This window comes from Cantharellus anzutake, assembly GCF_015039405.1.
Source record: "Cantharellus anzutake strain C23 chromosome Unknown EI90scaffold_2, whole genome shotgun sequence".
In the NCBI taxonomy this organism is placed as follows: domain Eukaryota; kingdom Fungi; phylum Basidiomycota; class Agaricomycetes; order Cantharellales; family Hydnaceae; genus Cantharellus; species Cantharellus anzutake.
The window spans coordinates 17729-42335 of NW_024066952.1; the positions used below are offsets into that span (position 1 = coordinate 17729).

A 24607-nucleotide genomic window follows, 5' to 3' on the forward strand; every position below is an offset into this window, starting at 1 on the left:
AAACGAACGGATAGAGGGAACCGGGGAGTGATGGGTTAAATCATCCTCAACAAAAATGTGGACCAAGGTTGTGCGATACAAGATAAAGATTCGGGGAGGAAGACAGCGAAAACGGCAAGGAGACAGACGAGAAAACAGAGCAAACCGTGCCTTTTAAAGAACAAAACAATTCGTGGTCACCCCATGGCCCAGCCAGCTATTAAGTCTGATTCCTTCCGTTAAACTTCTCCACGACTTCCAATCGACGTTGTAAAGACATGACTAATACGTGAACATAGAACGTAGGACAGAAAGAACACGAGAAAAAGAGAACGAGATGAGGAGGGAAACACCCGCAGAACTCACATCGAACATTTTTTTCTATGCAGTACGTGAAGGGTTACGAGCTAGTGTAGCACCAGACTGTTGAGCCTGAATACTGGCAAGGCGGCGAAGTTCGTGCTCTGATAAATGCAACCGGTTGGAAAGAAGAAACAATACGGGCGGATCAATCAGCAATCATGCCAAGAAATTTGATGGAAGGTCGAGAAGCACAGGAGAAAGATGCGATGAAGAACTTACCGCTCATCTTGGGAGGATTGTTCCCAAAGCCAACCTTTCGGACGGCACGACGCAAGAAGCTCGTTCGGTTCGAGTACAACGAGGCAGCACGCGACTGAGTGCGATAGATCTGAAGCTCTGAGGTTTGGGACACTTCCTTAGCGATCTTAGCCATGCGGCGTCGTCGAAGGTATTTGATAACGGTGGCTTTCATCGCAAACTTGACGAGATCCAGTGGGAAGAACCAAAGGATGTTCTGTGAAACGCGGGTCGAGTTGATATCATAAGAAAACGGCAAGGAAACAACAAGGAAACACACACCCAAACCCAAACAATGCCTATCCATGACGAATCGATGCTCCGGATGTTCGTGAAGCCCCAATCGGCCCAAGCGGCAATGACGGAGGAAACAAGCTGAGCAAGGAAGAAAGCACAAATAAGCGCAACTGATGGTCTCTCCATGAAGAAGAATCCATGTGCACGAGTGACGAAAATGAGGGCTTGGGAAATGATGGCGACTTGGAGGTAAATGATGGTGTGGATCTTGGGGTTGTTGGGATCCTTCTCATGAAAGACTTTCCTCTCGTCATAAGTGTGTGCACCAAACTTGTCTTCAAAAAAGGTTGTTTCGATGATGACCAGCATGAGACCGATTCTGTGAAGCGAAAGGAAAGGAAATAATTAACAGGTTGAACGAGCAAGGAATTTCGAAGCCTTGGATGTACTTACGTCGACATGGTGAGGTAGAGACCGTAAGCAACAGCGTAGGAAAAAATCTCAGCTAAATCCCAAGCATCCGGAGTAGTCGAGGAAGTACCCGATCAACTGAAAGCGTCATGATCGTACCGTCGTTCAAAAGTGCGATGATCAGCACCATGAACGGGGGGAAGTCAAACTTCCAAGCGAAAGCCATGATGGCAAAGCACACAACGATACGAATCGTTACTGCACAAGCATAAATGGAATAGTTGCGCATACGCTGAAAGATGATGCGTGATCCCCGAATTGCATGAACGATAGTGGAAAGACCGGGTTCGGTAAGGACGATATCAGCAGCGCCACGAGCGGCGTCGGTCGCTCCCTCGACGGCAATACCAACATTAGCACGGGACAATGCAGGCGCATCATTAGCACCGTCACCAGTCATAGCGCACAAATGACCAAGACCCTGAAGACGCTTCACGATTTCGTACTTATGCTCAGGGAACACACCAGCGAAACCATCCGAGTCCATGATCATCTCATCAAGAGTAAGGTGCTTCCCTCCAGGAGGTGGACCATCCTTAAGGACCTTCGCCGGGTACATATGGTCGCCTAAACCGAGACGACGGCCAGTTTCCTTGGCAATGGCGAGTTGATCACCAGTGACCATCTTAACCTTAACACCAAGTTCCAACGCATGATCGATCGTCTCTTTGGTGTCCTCACGAGGAGGATCGAAGATGGCCAAAAGGCCGACGAGTTCAAACCCATTACCCTCTCCTTCATGATCATCATGCTCGAGTTCCTCAAAAGCGACGGCCAAAGCACGAAGACCACGGGCGGCGAACTCCTCGACATCAGCCTCCAGACGATTCTCGATCTCATCAGTTTTATTACGGGTGCAGAGTTCGATAATTTTACCAGTCATACCCTTGGTGACACGCTTAAGACGACCAGTCGATTCTTCGCGGTAGGTAATCTCCGTACGCTTGTCGACAGGATTGAAAGGCTTGAAATCGAGAAGAGTGATGCCGGCACGAGCACGCTTAGGATCATCAAGGCAGCCGACGACGCAGGTATCGATAGCATCTTGGTTTTCTGTACGAGAAGCGTACGCTGCAAGGAGAAGGGTATCTTCCGCGGAGAATGGGCCGTAAGTCTTCACGAGAGCTTTGTCAATTGTAAGTTTGTTGGTGGTCAAGGTACCAGTCTTGTCAGAGCAAAGAATTGTGACGCCGGCGAGCTCCTCAATAGCGGTGATACGAGTGACAATGGCCTTGTGCTTTGCAAGTTGCTGTGCACCAACAGCGAGTGTGACGGAAAGCACGGTCGGCATGGCAATTGGAATACCACCGATCAAGAGCACAAGAATGTTGTCAAGACCACGCCGATACGTGAAGCGGAAATCGGCATAGAGGATGAGGATTTCGAGGAGGACGAAGATACCAATGGAAACCAAACAGAAGGAGCCGATGAGGAAGAGAATGTGCTGCAAGTGACCGGTTGAATCATCGTCTTGGCCGACGAGGGAGGCGGCCCGACCGAAAAAAGTGTTGGGACCAGTCGCAATGACGATCCCCTCGGCTTCTCCCTGTTTGCACGTCGAGCCTCTGGGAAAAAAAAAACGTGCCAAGGCAAGAAAATGGTGTGAGAATCGAATTCTGAAACAGCCTGGGAAGGCCAAGAGATTCCTCCCCCAATTAACATCACTCACGAGAAGCATTGGTCACCAGCCTTCTTGGACTGCGGAAGGGATTCTCCAGTGAGAGCAGCTTGGTCAATGGAAACATTGACGGCCTCCGTAAGACGGCAGTCGGCTGGAACGATGTCTCCGATCTTGAAGGCTATCACATCTCCGGGGACAAGATCGGCGGATTCTATTTCATTCCATGAACCATCGCGGCGAACCTTGGCTTTGGGCGCGAGTGAATCCATGAGGGCCTTGACAGCGTTGCCGGCATTGTGCTCCTCGTAGAAACCGATAGTGGAATTGATAAGGAGCAGTAACACGATACCAACGAAATCTTGCCAATCTGGAGCGCGGCCTTGACCGTTTGAAAGTGCGATAGCAACCAACGCAGCACCTTCCATGACCCACGACAACGGGTTCCACATGAACGATAGAAACTGGACAACGATCAACATGTTTGCAGGGACTGGAAAATCTGTCAATCCACCTGCAAAAAAGGATTTTGATCCTTGCTTTCAAGCTTGTTGGGGCCGAACAGGCCCAACCGACGCTCAGCTTCCACAACGGTCAGACCCTCTTCGCTGTCTCTAGCAGCTTAAGGACATCCTCCATTACGACGGTCTCTAAGTCAACTTTCTCCTTATCGTAGAGGTCCTCCGCCTTGAGTTCTATCTAGATGATGTAGAGGGGCCAGTTAACGCCGCGGCCAGCAGAGTCGTATCAATTCCGGCCAGACATACCTGGTCCATGTTAACCTTGGCATCTGGATAGTAAGGAGGTCACGGTCAGCGCCTTACACGCAAACGAAGAAACTCTTCCGCTGCAAGACTTACGGGTTGCCTTCTCGTCATCGTGCCCGAAATCCTTATACTCATGTTTTTTCTTCTCATTTCCATTAGAAGGGGTTATTTCGGCAGGCGGAGTAGAATGGGATGCATCGCTTGGAACTGAGCCAGGCTCTTTTTGGACAAGACTGAATCTGACATGGTTTGTTCGTGCTATCGAAGTTACCCCAAGGAAGGGGAGAGGAAGTAGGGTAAGTGGTGGAGGTCAAGTGACAACCTCTAGATGCTTTGGGGGGCACTAGACGGGCGCACAGACACAACGATGAGGGCGAGAGCGGGTTGAGGGCAAGGAACGATAACGAAAGAGAGGTTGAGTAAGGACGGTTTTTATCACTTGTGTTGTATATTATCGGTTGCACTCGGCTCGTTGCGTATCACACGGTCCAAACATGTATAAATACCGCGATGGATATTTTGGTCGAATTCAAATTCGTCCGGACACGAAGATAAAACTAAAACTCTGCTAGTTCTTGATTGATCATCCTTCAGAAGTCGTTCGTTGGGATATATATACATGTAGCCACTGAATAAAAGGCTTTTCTGCTGTAATTTACAGACGGGTTGGGGCGTAGTGAGATGAAGTTGTGTTGAGGGAGGCAAAAAAAGCGCAACTGATGCGCTCATTGCGGCTCAACCTCCCGATCTACAAGTTACTAATATAAAATGAATATAAAATGATCCAGAGCCACAAGCGAAGGAGCGGAGATGGCGTTTGCGTGCCGCTTGTGCCCTTGTGCACATCGCATGGCTGACGAGCCTGGCTCGTGTTCCTTAGAATTAGCGACGATTGTGACGTAGCGGCATTGACCGAACGAGGCCTTAATGAAAAAGAGGATATCAACTTGAGGTGGTTTTGCCATGGGGTGTAACCAAGTTTCGCATACATGGTTTTATATACTTGACCACGGCATCGGCAGCGCAGCATACATTAGACGCCCTTCATCGTATTTGCGTTGGCTTTCGAATGGACCCTCCTCATGTCATTCCGTGCGAAGCTGCTGTCATTGATATTCAACGCCCATCACCAGCGCTGGGCGCTTCTCGAAGCTAAGCAACCCAATCCACTAGGGCACTGATATATCTAAGCATAGCTGATTGCTTGCATAGGTCTCCTCGCTTATCTCGATGCCTAAAATTACATGGATTCCATATAAATAAGTGCCTTGCCTCGACTTTAGCCAGTGTCATCTATGTACATGACTCCGGCCTCAGTCTCGCGGGCTGAGCCTTTCGTCCGAGGCTGAAGACTTCGGCTAGAGGAGTCAAGCGCACACGGCACGTGCAAACGGATCTTGGCGGTCATGTTTACGTGATGCATGCACCCATCACCGGCCGGTCTTTTAATAAATCCAGGTATCTAAAACCGCAAGCCCGCTGCCAGAGCATGGACGCCCTTCAGAACATAATACCCTCTTACCTTATTTATTATCTACCAAGGCGTCGTAAGGCGGACTTTGCCTCATCCACTCCCTCTTGGAATCCGGCTTTCTGAGCTTCCGCCAGTGACCCCTCGAAATAGGATCTTCCTCCTTTGGGTTCTGAAGAGGAACGAGAGGAACCGAAGCGGAAAAGATGTCAGCAGAGAAGTGGCGAGACCCCGAAATGAATGGCGACGTTCCCGGGAAAGGGTCGCCGTGTTGATGACGGACGTCGTGGGATGACAAACTTACGTCCGAAAGCATTCCCACCGAATGCAATGCATGCGCAAGAACGATCCCACATTCGAGCCCTGCTTCGCCTTTTCTTTCTTTGGCAGACATGTCATTGATAGCCTTTTGGGCAACTTCTGTGGCGCGAGAGGCCCAGATCCTCGCTTGGTCTCGGTCGGACCACGAATGACCATGCTCAGCACTGCTCGCCGAACCTTCAGGGGAGCTATCTTTAAATTCGAGGGGATTAAATGTCGAAGAACCACCAGGAGTCCTTGGTGCAGCGGTCGCAAAAAGACACGCCACATTGGTCATTAATTGCGCAGCTAAGGGAATTTGCAATAGGCAGCGCGGCAGGAAATCAGTACTCTTGGGGCATGTGGTGCACAAGGGTGATAAGCAAGCAGCCATCTTAGGATATTCCGTATGTGGTTGACATGGGGGTTTGGCAATTCAGCGTGTGACAGGGACAATGCTGTAGCGCCATTACACTGAATCTCCGACCAGGAGACGAATGCCAACAGCGCAGTCAATTGGCCTCCCAAAGATCGACCAGGGGTGGCCCGGGGAATGTGAAAGCAATGGGAGAAGTTGGCTTGGAGCGAGCATACTCACCTCGGCAGATATTGGTAGGGGATGGGAGTTTTGATGAAGGGTGAGAGATGGATGAAAGGATTGGGCCAAGACTTCCAAAAGCCTCATCATTAGGACTCGGGAACAAAGATGAGATGGCTCGGATATAAAGTGGAACAGCGAAGCTGTTGGCATCAGGTTGTCAGAGGGATAAATCATATCTGTTTCAAAGAAAGCCCGTAGAGTCTTCTTCTAGACGGACACAGCACCGCCTCCCGATGACGCTTCGTCACCATGCAGCAGGGGTTGCATGCACGAGATGGTAGTGCACAAGGCGAGCCACGGCGCCAAGGCTGACCATAATAATGGACGGAGGCGCCACCACCAAGAAAATGATGCAGAAATGATTATTTACTTACGCGAGGTTTCCTTGTCGACCGTAGAATTCTGCAAGTCTCTCGAACACACTCACAAACTCCGTCCGATCGATCCACGGTGGGATTTGCAACTCTTCCTTCCATTTATCATCGTTTGGGTCTATGTCAGATTGCACTGGCTGTGTGAGATCAAGTTTGGCTGGCATATCCCTCGCTAGCCTAAGTGTTTCTTCAACTGCCAACGAAAGATAGTGCTCCTCGGTCGCAGTGTCATTGATTTTCGATGCCAGTTCACCAAGACGGACGGCAATGGATACAATCCGGTGGCGTTCTCTCGGAGTTAAGCCAGCCTCTGGTTGAGGGGGCCGAGATGTGCCATGCAGAGATCTGAGGTAGGTTATTGTTTCCTTGTAGGCCTGGATTGCACCGGTTAGATCAGGAACTTCCTCGAGGGTAGAAGCGAGTGCAATCATGAGTCCCGATATTTTCTTTCGATAGTCTTTCCCAAGTTCTTTCTCGGGATAATGATACCTCTTCACTTCGTCCAACGCTCTTCATGTTATAAAAATCGTACACGAATGATGACATCTAGTGTCAACAGGGTACAAGAGCTGCCAAGCGACAGTCGTGCAACTTACTTTCGAAACCAATATGCAGCAAGCTTATAGTCATTTTTTCTTTGCGCCTTGAGCGCTGCACGGAGGTCTGACCGTACTTTGCTTGGCCAAACAGTGAACCTCTGGTAGACCTCCCACCTGTGAGATTACAGGAGACAGCTTAGAGGCAAAACAAGACCCGAGATGCCACAGGGGTGCGCAACATACAACCCGTATGAAATTATTGAGAGAGCTATTATCCTGGTCACAGTTATCCTCGGGCTTTCTCTCTCCCATGGGTTGGAATTGGAGTTGTTCACCCATCTTCCAGTAGAGGCATGCCGAATACCAAACGATTTCCTTGCAAGGTTCCGTGACGAGCAATATTCTTCGTATGGTCGGGGCACATTGGACTGTTTAACAGTTTGCCTCAAGAGCCACGCAGTGTGGGATCGCACGAGGTTCATGGATTGGTTCATGGTAGTGGCTGAAATATTCCCACGTTCTTGTGACCTTGCCTTCCGTTTAAACCACGTCGCCATTCCTTGAGTACAACGTCTTCTTCTCGCCTTTCTGCCTGTCACTTTCAACGCTCGTTGACGGGGAACAAACACAAGGAGAGCCCTTGAGTCGAGGCTCGATATGTTGAAAGTCCTTTGGGCATGTGTACTGTTATTACTCGGTGCATATGGCGCCTGCGCCAGTTCTATGGACAGTGCACCGGTTAAAGTCTGGTTAAGGTCATCTTGGGCCGCATCGGACTTGCTGCTAGAGATAATGTGCGTGCTCAATATCCGAATTTTCTCTGTGCATACTAAGGTTGCATTGTACATCGCCATTCAGTGAGACTGTTGCCCTCGAAAATTCTGCTGATTTCTTCCCCGCTTTCGATCTTTTGACGTCACCAAATTCCGGGATAATTTCCACGTCGTCTTCCTCTAAGCGTTCGCAGAAGGAGACATATGATTTAGCTATTGAAGCGTTGCAGGTTAATGCGTTCTTTGCGGAGCCCAACTCAAAGGCCAGCGTGGAGCTATCTCTTTCCTTACATGCAGCTGCCCCTAAGCTAGAGGCATTTTATGAATTCTATAAAGAGAAGTTTTGTGCTGGAGCCGATCCTACTCCTCAGGGAAGCTGGGTGGATTGGCATGGGGAGCGACTAGGGAATCTGGATGCGCTTAAGCAGAGGTTGGAGAGTAAACATGTTGGGTTAGTATGCTCTATTATCAGAAGCCCAGAGCCTTTTAATTATTACTTTTGTCAGCATTGAGCAACCGAGGCTCCTTCCATTTGACCACATCAATCCACTACCCCTGACAAACACACATTTGTCCCCTTACACAGCTATTCTCTATGTTTCCTTTGAGTCGTTGGACTTTTGGGACTTCCACAAGACCCTTTACACCGCATCACAACAGGATTCCAACATCCAATATATCATTCGCTACGTTCCTCCTAGAAAGAACGCCAAATCCCCAGAAATTATCTTTCTGGCTATGGCGTTTCTCTTGATTTGAAGAAGATGGACTATCTTGCCGTGGATGACCGAAAGACTGCGATAAAAGACAACGAATGTACATTGTATTATATCATTTCTGATTGGAGCGTTCCTGACCTTGGTGTCTGCAGTTTTAGGGGAAAGGAGGACGTAAACGAGGTGCCCCCTGATGAGGATGACCAGACCTATTTGCTGGATGCACTTAGGTCGTTCCCGGAATTCGCAAATGCGACGGAGCAAACTAGGCCACTTGACGAGGATGAACTTGCCAGTAAGTAAACCCATAGAAGACATGATGATCAGGGTCGTGGCTTATTACTGGATCTAGACGTTGGGGTTAAAGCTACCTCCTTGATAATTAACTCGACGTCCCCTTTCATGATGCTCCGTCAGATATCACAAAACTTCCCGAAGTACGCTACATCTATTGCGCGCCGTGTTCCTGGGCCTTCAGATGATCTACAGTCTGAAATTATGACCAATGGGATGACAATCTCGCTTCATGGAATATGGATTAATGGGCTCCACATCCAGGATACGGACTTGAATCCTTTCAGGTTAGTGGGCCTCAGTCATGGGATTCGCTGGGCTTATCAATGAATTCAATTCTTAGTCTGATTAAATTCCTCCGTGAGGAACGCCGACGAATGCTTGCTCTTACCACTCTGGGCTTGTCACCCGCACAAGCTGTAGAAGTGATCTCCGACCCGGCCATTGGGCATGCATCTCAGCCGTCTCGGGGACTGGGCGAGGGCTATTTTGATGCAAGTGACCGCGAGGAAGGGGGCAATACGATACTGTGGTGGAACGACATCGAGAAGGATTCGAGATACGCTAGGTGGTCTCCTTCTTTGACTGCGGTCAGTAATTTGATCATTTCAGTTCTTATTGGCTCACCTGCTCTTAGTTAATGCGTGGGATGTTCCCTGGCCAATTCCTTACCATCAGGAGAAACCTGAATAACATCATTCTTGTTGTCGACATGTCGATACCGGCTTCGCTGAACTTCATTGGTGGGCCCATAGCGCAAATAATCTCTCGAAACTTACCTTTCCGCTTCGGTGTGGTTCCTATGTTGGAGACCGGAGATTGTGAGTTGGAGCCTGTCTGCTAGTCATCGCTGTCACTTACCGTGGGCTTGAAGCGCGGGGGGCTGCACGGCTCATTTTGTACTCGGTGAAGAAGTTTGGCAGGCCCAAGACGATGGGATTTATCAATGCTGTGAGTTTTTCTCAATTATGTAGGACGTTGCTGATTTCATTGCCGATTGCTTCACATTGTCTTTAGCTTATGGATCTACAGCGTGAAACCATTAATTTTGCTGTTGCTCGAGCTGCCTACGATGGTCTGGTGCAGGCATACACCCCTCTTGATAACCAAGATACCGAGCCTCCTTTGCCATTCGATGCCGTTGTTGCTGGCGGGGATTCTACATCACTCGCCGCTCACCTGGAACGTGCGTCTCAGTACGCTCGTCGTCTAAGCACTACCTCCGCCTCCTACCCCCGGGGGCATGGATTTATCAACGGGAAGCACTATGATTTCAATGATGTGAGTTCTCTGTAGTTCTCTGTTGTCTCATCGATTGACCAGGCTTTCATGGCGATCGGGTAGGAATTTCTCAGGGCGGTACAAATGGAAAGCGCGGTGCAGACCGAAGCATTGCAGGAGGCAGTACGTGGTTTAGACCCCAATAGGCGAGAACACCTGACCCACCCGATATGCAAAGATGTACATGGGTGAATTAGAGGATGACGACAATAGGGATATGTCTGTCTATTTCTACGATTTGCCCACGACGTCTAAACGTAGAAATATGCATGTCTATCCCTCGACCAAGACCGGCAGTCTTAAAGTCTTTTCAATGCCGGAGTTGTTCGACCAGGTTGGCATTGATCGCACGACGCTCGATTACATTTATCCCAGTAAGCAACCGTACCATTACCTACACCTAAGAGTTATTGAAGGATTTCATAGAAACTGAAAGTCCTGTTTCTACCACCGTGTGGGTGGTTGGAAACCTAAACGAGCGGTCCCATCTCGGCCTTCTTCGGGAGGCAATCCTTGCTCAGGTCCCGTCGTCTGTTCCTTATGTATCATTTTTACTAAAATTATCCTTTAGAATAATTCGGCCTCTTTTCGTCTTTCATACCTTCATATTCCAGAAGATCTCACGACATCTAATGCCTTGTCCCCGTCGTCCATACTGCAACGTCTTCAGCGGAGCCATAGGCTCTCCGCATCTCCTACATCCGCGGACGATATTCTAGACCTCTTGAATGCGATCGCCCCAGCGGAAGTCTATGTTGCATCTCCAGAAGAGCAAGCTGTTATCGCCGAGAATTCTAAGCTACATCGGATGCTATCGGATGCGGGCGATGCGGGCGATAGCGCCTCCGTTCGGAAGTATACCGAGTCAACGCTGCCCCTGAGAAGAGTGCTGGGTTTGGAGAAAAACGATGTGGTTCTCATTGTGAATGGGAGGGTAAGCGATAGTTAGAAACCTTATCTGCTAGGCTATTTATACCTTCCTTGATGGTAGGTTATTGGACCTGTCGAGCCTGGTGGCTTCACGTCACTCGACTTTGATGACCTCCTTAAATACGAATTGACAAAACGGATCACACCAGTCTTTGAGGCTTTGAATAGCACTTATCCAGGGTTTGAAAGTCTCGATCCGTACGTTCATTTGAACTTGACATGACTAATATCATCTCACTCAATCGCTTGCTAGTGGAGCCTCCGCTGAACTGGTGACAATGGCCTCAAGTATTATTTCAGCCGCCAATGTCCCCGATGCAAGCGCGCAGGGCCTCTTTCGTTCTCCACCTCTCAGCCGCAATCGGGTTTACAGGACTGTTGAAGCTGAATTTAGGTACACTTGAAGTGATGGCATCCTTTCAAAGCGTTATCTGACGGACCAATAGCTCATTCCAGGCTGGCGACATTCAAAGCGCCATGCTCCAAATTGGTGCCATCCTCGATCCCCTTACTGAGTCAGCTCAGAAATTGGCCCTACTTCTGGATGTGAGCAGTGAACGGGGAAGCTGCTTTGCGTAGCTAATCAATTTTCACAGTGGCTCTCTCAGTTAGATTTCAGTCACACTCAGGTTGTCTTGCTCCCAATGCCACATACTCAGGTAAGTTAGCATCTAACGAGGTCGTTTATATCGTAGTGACATTCCTTGATGGATAGCTGCCGCTAAAAAGGTTTTATCGCTATCACCTGCCTTATTCTCTCTCCTTTGATCACCTTGGGTAGGTAATGCGTGTTTTTGTTTCGACGCACACTGAAGCATTTGTGCAGCCGTTTATCGCAATCATCCCTGGCTTTCCGGGGTCTTCCTCCAGATCCTATATATACTCTTGCCATGGACGTTCCCCAATCGTGGCTTGTCCGCCCAAGGGAGTCGCCGCATGACCTTGATAACATCCATCTTGCCTCCTTGGCACGTCAGGAGATATCTCACGGAGTTGAAGCAGTATTCGACCTAGACTTCCTCGTAATCGAGGGACATGCTCGCGAACCTTCAAATGCTCCCCCGCGGGGGGTTCAGCTCCAATTGACGGACGCGTCTGGCTCGCCGATTGCTGATACGTTGGTTATGGCCAACCTCGGATATCTGCAATTTAGAGCAAAACCAGGAGTGTTCAAGCTTGGGATTCGTCCGGGTAGAGGCCAAGAGGTGTATGAAATGGAGAGCGTCGGAAACGAGGGATGGGAGAGTCTGGACGTACGGACTGCTGGTGATGAAGTTACCCTAATAAGTTTTGAAGGGTTAACTCTTTTCCCAAGGCTCAAACGCAGGACAGGGATGGAGGTAGCAGAGGTCCTGGCTCCGGCTGAGCTTCAACCGCAAAGTGTACTCACTCCAGTATTTTCGTGGTAAGCGGGATATAGCGTCCTTTGTCTATTGACCTAAGGATCCTTTGCAAAAGGCTTAAGTCCCGATTCGGTGCATCTGAATCGCAGGACGTCATCACCATAGCCCAACAGGCCGATATAAACATTTTCACTGTAGCTTCCGGACTGTTGTATGAGGTTCGTGCCTTTCTTCCTCGTCATCATAACGTTCACATCCTTCCCATCAGCGCTTCGTTGGCATCATGATTCTGAGTGTGTTAAAAAATACGAACAGCACAGTGAAATTTTGGTTCATTGAAAATTTCTTATCCCCATCCTTCCTGGTGAGCCCACCATGATTTATATAAGCCACAGTGAGCCCTGACACCTCCTGCAGGAATTCATTCCTCACTTGGCCTCAGCTTACAATTTCCAATTTGAACTTGTGACGTACAAGTGGCCGTCCTGGCTTCGTGCTCAGACAGAAAAGCAACGAGTGATTTGGGCATACAAGATTCTTTTCCTGGACGTTTTGTTCCCTATGGATTTGAAAAAGGTCATCTTCGTTGATGCGGACCAAATCGTCAGAGCAGATCTCAAAGAATTGATTGATCTGGATTTGGAAGGGGCGCCATATGGTTACACGCCCATGGGCGATGATAATGAGGCTATGGAGGGCTTCCGATTTTGGAAGACCGGTTACTGGAAAGATTTTTTGAAAGGCAGGCCCTACCACATAAGGTTGATGCCTCTCTTTCACTGCTATGTTCGTTCTCTCATGATGCGGTGCCTCAGCGCTCTTTACGTGATAGACCTTGTACGATTCCGCCAACTAGCGGCAGGGGTATGAACTATCCCTAGAGCTTCTAACCCACTTCTTACTGTTTGTTAGGATCGTTTGCGGGGACAATATCATGGGCTGTCGGCTGATCCTAACTCGCTGGCAAATTTAGATCAAGGTTTGTTACACTCAATCATTCTTTGATTTTATGGCTCAACGACCGTTAGATTTGCCAAATAATATGCAGCATGAAATTCCCATCGTATGTCCTTCTATCTGTCATTTCTGTCACAGTTTCATTAAGGAACGTCATCCACTCCAGTACTCACTCGATAAGAATTGGCTATGGGTAAGCAAATGCTCAATTTCTAGCTGATGGTCGATTGATACGATTTTCCTTCCTCAGTGTGAGACGTGGTGTAAGTCAGCTTACCTTATTCTTGTGAGCTTACTCACATGCATACTTCCATTTCAGGCGGCAAGGATAGGTTTGACCAAGCAAAGACGATTGATCTGTGCCAGAATCCCTTGACAGTAAGTCGTGACGTGTTAACCTGTTAACTGCTGACTTGGGTTGCATTACAGAAGGAGCCAAAACTCTCTCGAGCGCGCAAGATTCCTGAATGGGAAGCCTACGATGCTGAGGTTGCCAGCTTCGCCCGGAAGCTGGTCGGTGAAGGGAAAATACATGGTGGCGCCATCGCCGCGAGCTCGAACGATCTTGCTGGCATTGGCGCACAAACACCAAAGTCTCTGTCCGAAAGCGAGCCGGAGACACGGGAGCAGGTCACTGGTCGTAATGGGGGTCACCCGCGGGATGAATTCTAGCCTCGTGTTTGAATGTGTCCGATACAATTAGAGGTGCATAAATTATCACCCAAAATACATAGTGACATGAGGGCCAATAATGGTGGAAATGTGACTATGTAGTTCTGACACCAATTGTTCCCTTCCCCACTCATCGATAAACTCAGTCATTCCCTTCGTCCGCAACTTCTGCAATTCTTGACCGTGTACTGGAAACAGGGATGGCGGTCGAGATACCAGCTGCCAATGCGTCACTAGAAGACTCAGCTGATCCGTTCTGACTTTTCGGCTCGCGTTTGGATTTCTTATCACTTCCTAATTTCTTCTTTTTTCCCTTCTTCTTCGGCGGGAGGTCCCAATCCCATGCAGGAATGAATGATTCAACCTTTCAGGAACCAATGGAATAAATTCTAGTTTCAGACCGGAGCACAATATATCACTTACGAAGCCGACGTCGGCGAATAGCTTAGGGAAGATCCAAATGCCGGGGGAGGCAACGAAGATTGTAATGATGTAGAAGAAAAGTCGGAAGACGGAGAGTGCCATGAAGAGCCCAATGAGACCGAAGAATGCGAGCGAGAGATAGTAAGCGCCGAGACGCATGATCGGAGGCCATAAAGGAAACATGACTCCGCCGAGAATCAATGCGACCATTAAGGCACCACCAAGGTAAGTTGTCCATTGAGACCCTTGGTAGAACCAAGCAAAATATAAATCAGGCTGGAATGTCTGTTGTTGGACGATTTGAAGTTGTTTCGGTGATGAGGACGATGACCCTGAAGGCGGCCCTCGCTCGACACGCAGGAAGAACGCAAATGGAATAGCGGAAAGAAGCAGTGCATTCGCTTCCTCTTCGGTCTTTGGTTGAGGTGGTGCACCCTTCAATTTAGCATACGCCGGGGACATTATCGCCTTGACAGCAGCCTTGCCTTTGCTAAAGTGAGTATGTTAACAATCCGAGTCGTAAACCCGACTCACCTTTGAAGTAGTCTAAACGGCTGCCATTTAGGATGCCTGTCTTAGTTTTAATACCCGAGCTTGAGCTTCTGAGCCACTGCACGAGCTTAACAATATCAGGGGGGGCAGTAGCCTGCTGCTCCATGCTACGACAATAGTTGTAAAGGCTGCTTTACATGTGCGCAGTGAATAAACTCCCTGCTTACCTGTCCTTGACGCGCTGGCAAGTGTGTGGACGGAAGATTTACTTCCGGGCCGAGGCGGTGTTGAGGATTATTTACATTGACGCGGTGCGACTTCGAGACGCGTCGCCAAACGATTTCCACTATACTATTGCTTGACTAATCCTACGTTTCATGATGCATTTCAACCTTCAGGAGGAAATTCTTGCCATCCAAGACCAATCAACCTACCACATCCCTAACGAGATCACAGTGCAAGGGGCAGACTTGAATGACCTACGAACCAGTTTAGAAGGTGACGCGTAATTTTGGCACACTATTGCAAAATTGACTGAACTATGGTTTCCCACAGAGGTTGTCGAGGCTGTCGCTGAATCATTTGACGCGATCGCCCAGTCTCGTGTCTTCGATGTTTACCGAAGTTTCCTAAAGTCAGCAGTAACATTCCAATTGCTGATCCTCAGGTCACCCACTATACTCCTTGATGATAGGTGCTACGACTCGCTTTCTGGGCTCTTTATGACCAAAATTTTGGATTCTATCTCATCTGGACTCTTGGCGTCAGTCGAAGCGATTAACCGAGAGCTGGATGGGACTGAAAGAAGCGGGAAAGAGATCGGTCCGGTGCTCAGAAGCGCCCTAGAGATGTTCTCCTTTCTCCTTCAATGGTTTGCTATCGCGGCAGAGAGGCATTCGCCGAAGGAGGATGCAGAAACAATTGTGACCACCTCCAGGTCAAAGGTTCGTCCGAGTTTCCTCCCTAATAATAGGAATCAATTGAATCCTTCTCAGGGGAAGAAGACAGCTAAATCTGCACAAAGACGTGCTGCTGCCTCTGAGCAGTTTATATGGACAAATCATATCCCATCTACATTGTCCCTGATATCCAGAGTTCTGAGGGACTTACAGACGCATCGAGTATATACTACAACTGCAGAGAAGGATGCATTTATCAAGTATGTCTCGTACCCTTGTTCTATCAATTACTCATGTGAAGCTATCCAGTTGCATCACTCGACCTGCCTGGAGGATAACGGAATCTGAGGAGCATATGAAATCCAATGAGATAAGGATGAGCGTGTATAAGATCATTTGCCATGCGGTGAAAAAGCACGGCCACGCCTTTAGCGCCCAAATCTCAATTATGCAAGGTTTACAGTACTTCGAACATCTCAGTGAGCCCATGGCAGGGATCCTAGCAGTGTTGCAGAAGGAATTTGATCATACTCAGCTGGCCGAAGAGGTGCTAAGGTATGGTGTTGGTTTCATACGCAACTCGTCATATCACTGATTACTGTGTAGAGAAATTTCGCAAAAGAGTTTCAACGGCCAAGACACTAAGGGACCACGCTCTTTTTCCAAATTCTTGATCCGACTCGCGGATTTGTCCCCCCGCATCATTCTGAAGCAATTCGCGCTCCTTCGTGTGCACTTGGACTCTGATGCATATCCAATGCGTGTTGCTTTGGTTGAAGTTATTGGCGTATTAATCCGCGAGATTGCCCAGGACGCCGAAGATATCCCTTCTAATGGGGATGATGCTATTGGGCGGTCCCAAGAGGGGCAGGAAAAGAAGGAAAAGAAGATAAACAAGCTTTTCGAGCTACTGCTTGAGCGTTTCTGCGACATGAGCAGTTATGTTCGTGTCAAGGTAATTAACACCCTTTCCAAGTTATGGGAGTGAGTCCCGCTCTACATAGTTTGGGTCGAGCCAAGTAATGACCTACGTTCCCAGATTGCGCGTCAAATTACCTATACAACGCGCTCAAACAACGCCATTGGTCATAGCTGCTCTTTCCGACAAAGCTTCATCAGTTCGACGATATGCAATCGCTCTCTTGACCACGATGATTCTGACACACCCTTATGGTGCCTTGTATGGCGGCTATCTCAACTTAAAAGAATGGGAAGAACGCTACCGATCCGTCAAAGAGCAACTCGCCATCATAGAAGTTAAACAAGACAAACATTTGAACGCCTTGGCCGGTACCGATAAGGACGAAAGCCAAAATGAGGGACCTGAAGCCAATGATAGCGGCGATGAAGAGGACGAGAACGAGGATGAGCGGGGGTCTGATGACGACAGTCACGGAGCGGACCAAGTCCCTAAGAAAAAGAAAAGCAAAGCTAGGGCCCGGAAGTCTGCTACTGAGCGAGCATTAGCAATCGAACAGGCCGAGGCACTCAACACTCTAGACATGGCGAATCTAACTCGCTTCCGACTAACTAAGCGATACATTGCTGATGCACTCCAATTCATCAGGGAGGTCGAGAGTGCCATGGACATTGTGGGACAACTGCTGGGGAGTACGAGCAAGGCAGAAGTCCTAGAGGCTATCGAGTTTTTTAAGGTAGCATATGAATATCAGATGCTTGGTGCGCAAGTAAGTCGCGAACTTATCTTGCTTGGAATGGGATCATTGATCATACTTGTCAAAGGTGGGCGTCAAGAAAATGCTGCACCTCATATGGACCAAAGACAACAGTGGTACGACATCAGAAGAGGACAAGGAGCTCAAAGGCATCCGTCAACGGCTCATCGAGTGCTATCGTGCATTATACTTCGACCCCGTTGACGACGGAGATTCTCGCCAACAAACAAACCGCATTGCAAAAAACATGATCGAGTAGGCTACATTTATCAGTGTTGGGCGCTTTATACTGACTAAGTATTAGGCTCACCCGGAACTCCACCCTGGCTGAACTCACTTCCCTGGAAGAATTGATGCGAACATTATATGAAGACGATAAAGTTGACCAAGAAGTGTTGAACACTTTGTGGCAAGTTTACAGTTCGTTGTCTATCTTGATCAACAATATATGGCCTGCTAACAGCGTTCTGATTAGGCACTGAGCGTGAAATTCCTCGCTTTCAGAGAAGGGGTGCTATAATTGTGTTGGGCATGTTTGCTTTATCGAAGCGCGAAGTGGTCATTGAGAGGACGGATACTCTTCTTAAGATTGGATTAGGTCCACTAGGACGGGTAAACTCGCCTTCACACTCATCCTCAATCAACTGACACATGATTCAGGCCGACTTGGTTCTCGCACAATACACGTGTATTGCTCTTCAGCGGATCGGCGGGAATGCCAAGAAAGTTAAAGGTAGAATCACGACCTTCGTCGCTTCACAATCACTTATATCGAGACTCGTTCCCAGGCTCTCTTGAGGATAAAACTATACGCCTGTCCATGGATAACATTATGTTCAGAAAGATCAAGGAAACCGTCGAACATCCGTGCACATCAAAGGACTGGTATGAATTATTTATTCCCGAACATCCATATCTCTTATTACCCCGCGCTAGGTTTGGGATGGCGGAGCAGGCAATTAATACTGTTTATCTACTCGGGGAACAACCCGACGCCCTCTGCGGAGACCTCATTAAATCGTACACTCGTCAAGTCTTCGCAGAAACCAGGTCGCCGTCCGAACCCAATGGTGTGCCTAGTGACCTCACTATCCCAGGAGCTGATGCCTCATCCCGTGGTAAATCTGCTGAGCCTGCTGGTGATGCTGCGGCACCCTCTGGGGACTCGTTCTTGCTTAGTCAGTTAATTTTCCTTGTTGGTCATGTCGCGTTCAAGCATATCGTGTATCTTGAGCTTGTTGAGCGGGAGTTGAAACGGAGAAAGGAGCTTCAGGCGAAGGGCATGTACTACCTTCCCAATGTGTTCATAATTACTGACTTGAACACATAGAGAGAGGTGCTGCTGCCGCTAAAGGCAGGACCTCCAATACGAAAGATGTAGATGAGTTGGAACAGGTCGCCGGAAGTGCTGAAGACGATACCGCTGATCGGATCACCAAGTTCTGCGATGATGAAATGTTGTATGGAGAGAAATCACTACTTGGCCTGTTTGGGCCAATGATTGTGCATATCTGTGCTACGCCGAAGATGTACAAGGTCAGTTGCAGGGTCGCGATTCACGCCAGCCTTCTCATGCCATCGTCAGAGTCCAACCCTCCGGGCCTCAGCGACACTCTCCCTTAGCAAGCTGATGTGTGTTAGCACACACTTCTGTGAAGACAATCTGATGCTGCTATTCAAGATCATGGAGACCTCGAAGGATCCGATCATTCGCAGCAACTCCATCATCGCCCTGGGCGATATTGCCGTCCGCTTCAGCCATCTCATAGATGAGAACAACAACAAGCTCTACGACGGCCTCTCTGACCAGAGCATTGTTGTGAAGAAGAACACCCTCATGGTGCTTACCTACCTCATTCTTGGGAGTATGATAAAGGTCAAGGGTCAGCTCGGTGAGATGGCCAAATGTCTAGAGGACGAGGACCAACGAATAGCAGACCTCGCGCGACTGTTCTTCACCGAACTTTCCAGCAACAAGGATAATGCGATATATAACAATTTACCTGATGGTTTGTGCACCCTATGTCGTGACAAGGCCATCATTAACCTCAGTCCACCAAATACAGTAATCAGTCATCTCTCAATTGGGCAGCATGCATTGGAGGAAGAAGCGTTCCAAAGGACGATGCGATATATCTTCACTTTCATCGAAAAGGTACCTTCGTGTCAACCAATCGACAAGATTTGAATGACTAATTGGCCACAGGAAAAACAAGCTGAAGCCATTGTGGAAAAATTATGTCAACGCTTCCGCCTTGCTTCAGAGCCTCGTCAATGGCGGGACATCGCATTCTGCTTATCTTTACTTCCCTTCAAGTCAGAGCGATCAGTGAAACGTCTGATTGAGGGTTTGCCATTCTATCAAGACAAGTTGCATGAAGAGGCCGTCTTCAATCGATTCAACGAGATCCTGATCAAGGTATGACCGTTGATTCGCCAATCAATATAAGCACCTTCTCATCCCCAAATCCCCAGGCCCGCTCAAACAAATCATCAAATAAACCTGATACGGAGCTGAAGGAGTTTGAGCAGGTGAGCCGATCATCGGTAACTACTGACGTTACATCTCACTCCTGCATACAGATCCTGAAAGACTTCAAGGAGAAGGGTGAAGAAGACCAGGCACTAGAGGAGAGTATGCAGAAGAAAACGGCCGCCACCCGCAAGAAAGTTTCCCGGCGAAGTACGGCTTCTTAACCTCAACCATTCCGCATTACTGATGTCCTCCTTACAGAACAACCAACTCGCGGGCGTAAAGCCTCAGCGAAAAGTGCTACTCCAGACAATGACGGCTCAGAATGAGTTTTTACCTGGCTGATTTCACATATCCATTTGTATACTATGTATATGTAATCACAACTCGGCGCATTGATATAATACCACTTGAGTACCCGCACAATTGATGTAGTCCTTTGAAATCGAGACCAAGAAACAAAAAAAATGGAAGGAGCGTCGATCTAATCAACAGAATGAGCAAAAGCAAGGGGCGCTAGAGAACGAAGTAGATAGTGTCCAACATATGACGGGAAAGAGTAAACGAACGTGATATGGACCGCAAAGATCCTTTTTGAGGGGGAACCCGGGCAGCGAGCGAACCGGGGCGATTAATGAAGCTGACGAAGCTATTTGAACGATTGAGCTCCGCCGCCGCCACGCATAACAGATTTGAGAAAAGCAAAAAATCGGCTACCATACTCCTCCGCTGGCACCGGGCTGATCTTGTGCTATACAAATTCAAATCAATGATTGAACCAACTTCACAGTCCGACATACGACCTACCCTATCGGCATGAAGACCTTTCCATGCGTGCTCCAGCTTCTTGAAAGTGGTGTATGGTGTCAAGATGTCGATTATTCCAAGATAATAAATAGTGTCCATCTGTCTATTAGCTTCATCGGTGGCTCGGAATCCACCTTCGTCCTGGTAGAAAATAAAGTGCCGTCTATCGGTCGAGTCCACTTCTGGAAGCAGGGACGAGTCTGTCGTCCCAATGGCTTGAAGATCAGACCGCCGCATGACACGCCGCACAACGCTGGCATCCGTTGCGGTGTCTTTCCCAGATTGCGACGCTCGTCTTCTCCGTACCAGGTGTTGATAGACATCAGGCTATGCATAAAATCAGAATTAAACGCACTAGTCCAGAACGGGTGAACGCTAACCTGGAAAACCCTCAGCGTGTTGCGCCGCAAGTTGTCCCTATTCCCTCGTTGCATGTTATGTATCCCCACGAGAAGGCTGTAGTCCATAACGTTCAGCCTCTTGAGAAATTCGGAATCACGGCGCAGCTGCTCAGTCAACAGAGCGCACTTCTCGGGCCCAAGCTCGAGCTGTCTCCCACGATTGATCCAGTTTAAATCTTTTAGAACGGCTCGAGAATTGTTCAGAGCCTTCTCTTCGGGGTATTCACGTCCGACCGTGGAGCCTTTGAGATCATAAGTTTCATGAATATCGCGATGGGGTGGAAAAAGATTATTCATGATCACAAAGTGTATCTTCCGACCGTGCGGTAGTTTGACGCGATGAAGTCCATAGAACCTCGATAGTAACGTATGCGGGTTTGTTCTAACGTGCTCATAGTAAAGGGGCAAGATTTTACGGAGGAATTTGTGTTCGTTATGATGGATCGTCTTGATGATGAAGCGGTAATCGCGGGAGAAGTAGAAAAATGATCCTGATTTGCCGGGACTTCCAAGTTCGGAGAGGATATACTTCGAGGTAAGAGAAAGGAGGTAGTCAGCGGGATCCAGGTGAAAATAATCTTCCCGAAGCTCTCTGAACACCCAAGAAGCATAATCTTTGAACTTGAAGTCATATTTCGCCGAGGGGGTTAATTCATTGCCAATGCTGGAACAAGTATAATCAGGAAAGTTGCCCTGGAGATATTGACCATGATAATTACATGTCGAAGGTATATTTGTGCCGTGCGGTGTAATCCTTGGGAGTTAAAGGTCGTCTTATCTTGCAACGCAACGAGATACCTGATCATACGTGCCTTCAACTGTTGGTGCTACTACTAGAGTAGAGTGATGTACTTACGCCAATGCGAATCCCTGTTAACATGTTGTACATCAAAATGTAATTGGCATGATCTTCTCCGATCAAGTTCCCAACCAGAGGCTTGTGATCCTCCTCGTCCCTGCCTTTCGGGGGAGGCGCAGTATGCGGGAAGGCTGTCGCTGCAGTTGCGACCCCCATGGTCGAAGGATGGGCGACGCTGACGCCGCCGTCTTGAGCTTTCGTTCGTTTCGAAGTCCGCTCTCTCCGAATCTGCTCAGCTTCTCTAAGAATATCCGGATCCAGAATCGCGGGTGTAAATGCAGACGTGGATTGCGTAGAAAGATCCCCTGCACCCGTGGCATCTGCGCCCTTCATGAAGTCGAGGTTCAGCGACCGTGCCTTACGATGACGAGGCCGAAATGAAGAGTCAGTAGTATTGCGACGAAGGGCTCTCATGGGAGATGCAACCGCACTCAGGGGATGAAGGAGATTTGATGGATCGACAACAGACAGGGAGGAGTTATGAACTGGACGTTGGGTTGCGACAGAGGACATAGAGGCACGACCATAATCTTGATTAGTACCTTTCTCCGGACTGGATGATGGTGACGCCGTGATAGTATAGGTAGAACCGTTGTTCGTTCTCGGTGAGGAAGCATTTACGGATGTCTTGTCCTGGTTTTGTATCGCATAGCCATTCGCCGAATATGACGAGTCCAACGACATCTGATCATCTTGTCTTCGAAAATCGGCAGCAGTATGGGAGCGCATTCCCATCGCTACCCGAGGTCGGCCAGGATCTAATGATGGGATTCAATTGAATACATGTGCGCGCAATGTAGATTCCAACACACAAGAGACTGGAGGTGGCTGGGTGACCTCCCTCACCTGGGACGTCCCTTCTACCGCAGCAATAGCATCACCCGTTGAAGGGGGCTCTTCGGTCAACTGAAGACCAAGCACCGGTCCATGTTCCTCATTCAAACTTTCAGATGACGGTGGTGAAGGTGGTGCAAGATACCCGTTAGGGAGGATTGTGGCAGTCCTTGTATGGATATTTTTGGGCCGATCATCAGGAATTTCCTTCCCATTTGGAACATTTGTCGTCGCAGGGGCCGCAATGCCTGCGCCCGAAGTTTCCTTATCCACAGAGCTGTCCGATGTCACAACAACCGTTTGTCCTGGTGGGGTGGCTTTGGTCTCACAGACGGATCCTGGCGAGGAGTAACAATATTGTCGGTAACTTTTTGAATGTGAATCTGCGCAGCGCCGGAACAACTGACCTGTGTTGTTTCCAAAGCGTGCGTAGGACCCAAGAAGGGAGAAGAGGCACGAAAATATGCAAAGCAGATGCCGTATTTTCGCTCATTGATGCAGATGGGGCACCGTCGAGAATAGCAGTAGCGTATGAAGCCGCAGAAGTGGACACGATACTTGACCGCGGGTTATCCGAGACCGATATGAAACTCTTTCGACTGCTCTTCGGAGAGACAGTGGAAGGCGCTCTTAGACTCAAAGAGGGCCCTAGGTGCTGCAACGGTGACGATGAGCGCCGCGGCGACGCTGTCAGCACATCCGATGCCATTCGTGGTGAAAGTGTGACCAATTGAAATTGAATCCGACAGACCTGTGCACGTACACGCGCCCACAAAGGCGAAATCTTATACAGGGGAATAGCTCTCTGGGGATACGTGTCCTAAGCTGCGACAGCGCACTTACGCGGGAAAGAAGCGATCTGGCCAAGCCGCGCTAACAACCAGTTCAGCGCTCCTTGATTCTTGGTAGCTGTCGTACATTATTATCTACTTTAGTTAGAGGCTGGGATCCTACCTACATTATTAACGAGTTGCCGTACCTCCTTGGGTGATGCGGAAAGGTTTTTTCTGATCCGCTCTGATTTCAACAAGTGCTGTCGCTGGAATGGGGGGTGTCATCCCACGACAGTTACCACATAACAGCATGTTTTGTGAACATCCCTAATCGAGACTCCTCACTGGTATATCGGTAGAACACACGCCTGTCATTGAACCGTACGCGTGGGAGCTGGGTTCGACTCCCAGGTGGGGAGCTTCTTTTCTTTTCTTTTTTTTTTTTTTTTTTTTTTTGTTGAGTCGCGGCCGCACTTGCCCCACTAATTTTTGAGGCACGGAGTTCCAGACCAGAATGTCGAAGATGCATGTGTATGATTAGCTTTGACTGCGTTGATCATGTTGTTACGTATTTCTGATACCTAGTTCGTGGGGCCCAGGCCGCTCCATGCATTGACTTCACGCCAGGTGTCTACAAGTACCTTACGTCTTGTGAGAGAAGCCCGCGCGACGCCGTCCTCTGGATGAGCGAGAACCCTCGTTCCACCGTCCTCTTTAGCCCAAATAACCAGTTCGTCCAGTACTCTGCACTGGCACTACTGATATCACTTCCACTGTCGGCCCAGTTGGTGACATTGCCTTTCTTCGAACTCGCAGCCCACGAGGTGAGTCTGGGATCGTGGAATATCGTACGGCCTAGACGTCTGCAGCGTGCTTGGATGTTAACGACGAAAAGCTCCTTATGGCCTAGACCTCCAACCACCGCATCCAACCCATTTGTATGCTCAGCCAATTACTGGGCAGATTGTCGACCGAATTTAAATTATTACCCAATTGATCATTTTCCTTTCACTCAGCCAGGTTCGTTCTTCGAGTCCTCTCCTTGCA

The 24607-nt window shown here is 48.7% G+C and overlaps 6 protein-coding genes and 1 non-coding gene across 7 annotated transcripts; 3 read left to right on the forward strand and 4 right to left on the reverse strand.

Annotated features, from left to right (window-relative positions):
* Positions 1-360: 360 nt before the first annotated feature.
* On the reverse strand, positions 361-4637 carry EI90DRAFT_3143353 (uncharacterized protein; the record flags this gene model as incomplete). Its single annotated transcript, XM_039065008.1, has 11 exons — positions 361-443; positions 562-796; positions 862-1195; positions 1270-1316; positions 1358-2852; positions 2957-3369; positions 3420-3506; positions 3536-3604; positions 3673-3695; positions 3766-3879; positions 4517-4637. 11 exons carry the CDS (start codon positions 4635-4637, stop codon positions 361-363), a joined length of 3021 nt encoding a protein of 1006 aa, XP_038923000.1.
* A 558-nt stretch (positions 4638-5195) lies between these two features.
* Positions 5196-7451, reverse strand: EI90DRAFT_3011090 (uncharacterized protein; the record flags this gene model as incomplete). Its single annotated transcript, XM_039056438.1, has 6 exons — positions 5196-5315; positions 5448-5752; positions 6042-6184; positions 6419-6928; positions 7015-7131; positions 7201-7451. 6 exons carry the CDS (start codon positions 7449-7451, stop codon positions 5196-5198), a joined length of 1446 nt encoding a protein of 481 aa, XP_038923001.1.
* Positions 7452-7556: 105 nt separating this feature from the next.
* Positions 7557-14152, forward strand: EI90DRAFT_3029411 (UDP-glucose:glycoprotein glucosyltransferase-domain-containing protein). Its single transcript, XM_039058126.1, has 27 exons — positions 7557-7751; positions 7816-8181; positions 8237-8420; positions 8492-8553; positions 8602-8741; positions 8799-9027; positions 9084-9330; positions 9378-9561; positions 9615-9691; positions 9758-10021; positions 10085-10144; positions 10200-10395; positions 10448-10542; positions 10593-10965; positions 11210-11345; positions 11398-11497; positions 11548-11610; positions 11667-11728; positions 11778-12356; positions 12410-12512; positions 12563-12658; positions 12712-13055; positions 13110-13158; positions 13207-13273; positions 13323-13357; positions 13543-13629; positions 13681-14152. The coding sequence occupies exons 1-27, from the start codon at positions 7615-7617 to the stop codon at positions 13921-13923; spliced, it is 4578 nt and encodes a 1525-aa protein (XP_038923002.1). The 5' UTR covers positions 7557-7614; the 3' UTR covers positions 13924-14152.
* On the reverse strand, positions 13906-15112 carry EI90DRAFT_2987710 (translocation protein Sec62-domain-containing protein). The gene is made up of 4 exons (XM_039056021.1): positions 15066-15112; positions 14881-15005; positions 14347-14831; positions 13906-14287 (listed from the first exon to the last, which is right to left on the reverse strand). Exons 2-4 carry the CDS (start codon positions 15002-15004, stop codon positions 14066-14068), a joined length of 831 nt encoding a protein of 276 aa, XP_038923003.1. The 5' UTR covers position 15005; positions 15066-15112; the 3' UTR covers positions 13906-14065.
* Positions 15113-15134: 22 nt separating this feature from the next.
* Positions 15135-20310, forward strand: EI90DRAFT_2964298 (non-SMC mitotic condensation complex subunit 1-domain-containing protein). Its single transcript, XM_039055483.1, has 20 exons — positions 15135-15336; positions 15394-15472; positions 15533-15782; positions 15834-15997; positions 16047-16292; positions 16344-16721; positions 16777-17425; positions 17481-17668; positions 17718-17833; positions 17889-18025; positions 18074-18146; positions 18202-18298; positions 18350-18693; positions 18744-18949; positions 18999-19422; positions 19480-19568; positions 19620-19832; positions 19889-19945; positions 19997-20096; positions 20148-20310. Exons 1-20 carry the CDS (start codon positions 15216-15218, stop codon positions 20213-20215), a joined length of 3999 nt encoding a protein of 1332 aa, XP_038923004.1. The 5' UTR covers positions 15135-15215; the 3' UTR covers positions 20216-20310.
* EI90DRAFT_3029417 (uncharacterized protein) lies at positions 20221-23512 on the reverse strand. Its single transcript, XM_039058127.1, has 7 exons — positions 23245-23512; positions 22766-23111; positions 21951-22711; positions 21814-21872; positions 21074-21758; positions 20694-21020; positions 20221-20637 (listed from the first exon to the last, which is right to left on the reverse strand). Exons 1-7 carry the CDS (start codon positions 23494-23496, stop codon positions 20536-20538), a joined length of 2532 nt encoding a protein of 843 aa, XP_038923005.1. The 5' UTR covers positions 23497-23512; the 3' UTR covers positions 20221-20535.
* A 386-nt stretch (positions 23513-23898) lies between these two features.
* On the forward strand, positions 23899-23979 carry EI90DRAFT_t20. The gene has a single exon. It is a non-coding gene; the product is annotated as a tRNA-Asp (tRNA).
* The last annotated feature ends 628 nt before the right edge of the window (positions 23980-24607 follow it).